This window comes from Perkinsus marinus, assembly GCF_000006405.1.
Source record: "Perkinsus marinus ATCC 50983 genomic scaffold scf_1104296950168, whole genome shotgun sequence".
In the NCBI taxonomy this organism is placed as follows: Eukaryota; Perkinsozoa; order Perkinsida; family Perkinsidae; genus Perkinsus; species Perkinsus marinus.
In genome coordinates this window covers 1-1,131 of record NW_003209730.1, presented here as the reverse complement: position 1 = coordinate 1,131, position 1,131 = coordinate 1, and the positions used below count along the sequence as shown (strand labels likewise).

General features: G+C 50.0%; 1 protein-coding gene across 1 annotated transcript; it reads right to left on the bottom strand.

Annotated features, from left to right (window-relative positions):
• Positions 1-70: 70 nt before the first annotated feature.
• On the bottom strand, positions 71-793 carry Pmar_PMAR004142 (conserved hypothetical protein; the record flags this gene model as incomplete). Its single annotated transcript, XM_002778270.1, has 5 exons — positions 71-142; positions 189-303; positions 346-428; positions 475-551; positions 598-793. The coding sequence occupies 5 exons, from the start codon at positions 791-793 to the stop codon at positions 71-73; spliced, it is 543 nt and encodes a 180-aa protein (XP_002778316.1).
• Between the last annotated feature and the right edge of the window lie 338 nt (positions 794-1,131).

The following is a 1,131-nucleotide window of genomic DNA, read 5'->3' as shown; positions in this document are numbered from 1 at the left end:
TATACCATTGAAGATTCCTGTCGGTAGATACCTGATCACGATTAGTCCTACCCGAAACCGACCGGCAACTCTACGTATATGTCGTCCCGGAGTCCACCATGGCATCACCGAAACTCGCTTGGTCGGTGGATATTTCCTTAGCCTGATCACAAGGACACCTCACAAAGGAGGGGAATTCATAAACTTACCCCAGTCACTGCCTTCACAGTAGAGGGTTGGTCCTCTGGGTACACACCTAGCGACTGAATGCTGATGTAGTAGTAGCCTCGATCGGTGCTCATAGGAGCCCAGCTGACCGAAGACCTGAAAGCCTCAATCACGATGGAGACAACTGAGCTACGGTACGTATGCCTCGTCGCATTGTAACCGCCGACAACGAGTTGCCCACCCCAGGTAGCCAAACACATGGAGAAGAGGCTCTTATCGACCTGCAAAAAATGCTCCTGCCAGGGATCGAACCCGCGCCATGCCCACGGGATTCTCCTTAGAATCAAAGAGAGTCTCCAGAACCGTTCGGCCACCACCTCTGGATGGTGCCATCCCCATAATACCTAACCACGACCCCTCAAGCACACGTAAAGACCCTCCCACGCCTACCATTGGCCTTCTGCGTGTAGAAAAGTTTATTCTCGCTGGTATGACACCCTAACTTCGTCATCACCGCAGGGTTGAGCTCATCGTGGTCATCCAGACTAACATAGTCCTCAAACCAGTACCCTTCTATACTAGAGCCCTCAGTATACGACTGATGGTAACTGACGACGCATAAGAAAGCAACAGAATGCATCACCATTCTTTACTAGCATTTATCTTCTCGACATTGCGTTCTGAACGTCGCAGGACAATCGTCACAAGACAACCACTTAGCAGTGGAACTCTTATTAATGTCGAAATGCGGGTCTATATGGTTCCCCACATGAGCCTTCGGTATCTCGCATGTGAAACCAGGCAGTGTAGAGCCTATAATCAAGCAACAGTACAGACGCATACCAACAGGGCCGACCCACCAGTATCAACGATAAGACTCGTTCGCTGTTGTGGAGTACCCACCAGTAGTCTATGACCAGTAAGCATACTGGTCTATATGCCCGACAGCTTAGCCGTTATATAGTGTCACCTTTCAAGAGCACA